Source organism: Buceros rhinoceros, unplaced genomic scaffold, assembly GCF_000710305.1.
Source record: "Buceros rhinoceros silvestris isolate BGI_N320 unplaced genomic scaffold, ASM71030v1 scaffold11637, whole genome shotgun sequence".
Lineage (NCBI taxonomy): Eukaryota > Metazoa > Chordata > Aves > Bucerotiformes > Bucerotidae > Buceros > Buceros rhinoceros.
In genome coordinates this window covers 22,423-25,213 of record NW_010423981.1, presented here as the reverse complement: position 1 = coordinate 25,213, position 2,791 = coordinate 22,423, and the positions used below count along the sequence as shown (strand labels likewise).

The window sequence follows — 2,791 nt, the reverse complement described above, 5'->3', positions numbered from 1 at the left end:
AGTCGCGTGACTTTTAAAGCAACAGTGGCACAAAAACCTTCAACCTATGAGGATGCTGCTTAACGTCACATGGTAGGGAATACAAAAATGCTATAGGTTTAAAGGAAACTTCTCCTAAAAAGGAGATCTTTGCTGACCTACCACAAGCATAAACAGAGTTTTTAAGATGAGTTTGTGCACTGAATCTCTTGTTTCTTTAGCTGTAGATGGAACTTACTCTTATGCACGACATGCTAAGTTGGTATTTTATCTAATTAAGTACTGAAGACTTAATCCTGCACCACCGAACCCTGCAGGTGTGCTGGTGATCGAAGGACCAGGTTCTCAATGCCAAGTCTACCATGTGGCTAATGTGTCCTGGATACAAGGTTGTCATACTTGTCCATTTTTTGGTATGTGATATATGGACTTAGGTAGTATCCCTTGCATCTCTTGTGAAAGGCAGAGAACTCTGAGAAGCAATTTTTTAGGAGCTAAATATGTAACTTCCATGATAGTGGAGAAGTCTGTTCAGGTAAGATGAATTCTGTCATTTAAGATGTGGCTTTTTTTGAGCAGCTGATGTAGTTGAAATGTGTTTTAATGGGAGAGAAAGTTGGTTCGGTCAAGCTGGTGATAAAGAGGCAGTTGGGGGGAATGCTTTTTATTCTGTGTGGTATTCCTCTGTGGAAAAACAACTTAGGCATCCAAAGTAACAACCACTGGTTTATAAGTGACTGGGCATTATAACAAATAATTCTGGTGAATTGGCATATAAATATTTAATTGGAAGAAGACAGAAGTGACATGTTTCCCCTGACACCCTTTGATTTTCAGTGATTCCGTCTTGTAGCTTAAGGTCACCCTTGCAATAAAAGTGACTAGAATGTCTTTTTTTTGTGTGTGTGTATGTAACACTCAATTAATGGTCTCCTTTCTGTTTAATTGATATGTCTGAAGTGTAGGAGATAAATGGAAAAGCAAACAGACAAGAGAATGCCTAACAAAGTGCCTTGCTGTAGTTGTTTGTTCAGCACATTCCAGCTTGCATATTGGAAGAAACAGGTTTTTGTTGAGGAGGGGGGAGCCAGAGAGTCCTGCACAGTTTTATGCACTCCATGACATGTGTTTACTGTCATTTCTAGGAGTTCCAACACCCAGTCCAGAAATCCTCCGACATACCTTGAATATGCTTGTACGGGAGAGGAAAATATACCCAACTCCGGATGGCTATTTCATTGTAACCCCGCAGACTTACTTTATCACACCATCTCTCATAAGAACTAACAGTAAATGGTACCATTTGGATGAGAGGATACCTGACAGGTCTCAATGTACCTCTCCACAACAAGGAACTATAACTCCTTCTGCCTCGGGATGCGTCAGGGACCGAACACTACCCAAAAACCACTGCGACTCCTGCCATTGTTGCAGAGAAGACATGCACAGCATGCATGCATCTACCCTACAGAGGAAATCAGCAAAAGACTGTAAAGACTCATACTGTCCTCCTTCATTATGTCAAGTCCCACCTACTGAGAAAAGTAAAAGTACTGTCAATTTTTCTTATAAAGCAGAGACACTCACAAAGCCTAAGGATGTGGAAAAGCAGTCTAAGAAATTTGGACTAAAATTATTCCGATTAAGTTTTAAGAAGGACAAGACCAAACAGCTGGCAAATTTCTCTGCCCAGTTTCCTCCAGAGGAGTGGCCGCTAAGGGATGAAGACACCCCTACCACTATACCTAGGGAGGTAGAAATGGAGATTATCAGGCGCATTAACCCAGATTTGACTGTGGAAAATGTCATGAGGCACACTGCACTGATGAAGAAACTTGAAGAAGAAAAAGCTCAACGAAGTAAAGCAGGATCTTCAGCTCACCACAGTGGCCGAAGTAAAAAGAGCAGGAATCACAGAAAGTCTCATGGGAAATCAAGGTCACACAGCAAGACTCGGGTGTCCAAAGGAGATCCATCAGATGGCTCTCATTTGGATATACCTGCTGAAAGGGAGTATGAGTTCTATGATCCCTTGACTCGATCTCCACGGGAAGGCTGTTTTATAATAGAACATAAGGGAGATAATTTTATAATGCACAGCAATCCTAACATGATTGAATCTCACTTTCCTATGACACCAGAGTGGGACGTGTCTGGTGAGCTGGCCAAAAGAAGAACTGAAATGCCTTTCCCTGAACCTTCCAGGGGAAGCTCTCACTCCAAGGTCCATCGAAGCCACAGCCATACACAGGATAGAAGGTCGAGGAATGAGCGATCTAGTAAGGCTAAAGAAAGATCTAGATCCATGGATAACTCCAAGGGACCCCTGGGCTCAGCTGCTTTAGGCACACCTGAAGATATAGGTGAAGGCTGCAGCCCAGATGACCAAACAACTAGCCAAACTTACATTGATGATAGTACCTTAAGGCCATCTCAGTCGCTCAGTCATCAAAGGGCTCTGATTTCATCTGCAAGCTACAAAGAGACTTGCATCCCTGAAATAGCAAGCGGCAGTGTAGAAACCCCCAGTTCTTGTAGCCTACTGGAACAAAACAAGCCTACAGAGAATTTGCCATCGTATAGCGAGATCAACTCCTGCACAACAAAATCTGCAGTCGATGACTATTTTCAGTGCAACACCTCCAGTGAGACTGTGCTTACTGCTCCATCACCACTGGGAAAGAATAAAGAGGATCATGATACACTGACGGGGACAGACGGGCTCAAAAAAATGACTCCCGCAGAAAGACAGTCTCAACATATAGCTAGGGAGCCTGGGGTGCACAAAGAGGAATCCCCAAAGGGCCCAAGC

At 43.1% G+C, this 2,791-nt stretch overlaps 1 protein-coding gene across 1 annotated transcript in view; it reads left to right on the top strand.

The window, feature by feature from the left end:
• Nucleotides 1-1,124: 1,124 nt before the first annotated feature.
• STOX2 (storkhead box 2) overlaps nt 1,125-2,791 on the top strand; it is a gene marked incomplete at its 5' end in the record, with an annotated part of 7,817 nt that continues 6,150 nt past the window's right edge. Inside the window, one exon of the mRNA XM_010140617.1 lies at nt 1,125-2,789. Coding sequence (XP_010138919.1) covers nt 1,125-2,789 — 1,665 coding nt within the window. The remainder of the gene's footprint in view (nt 2,790-2,791) is intronic.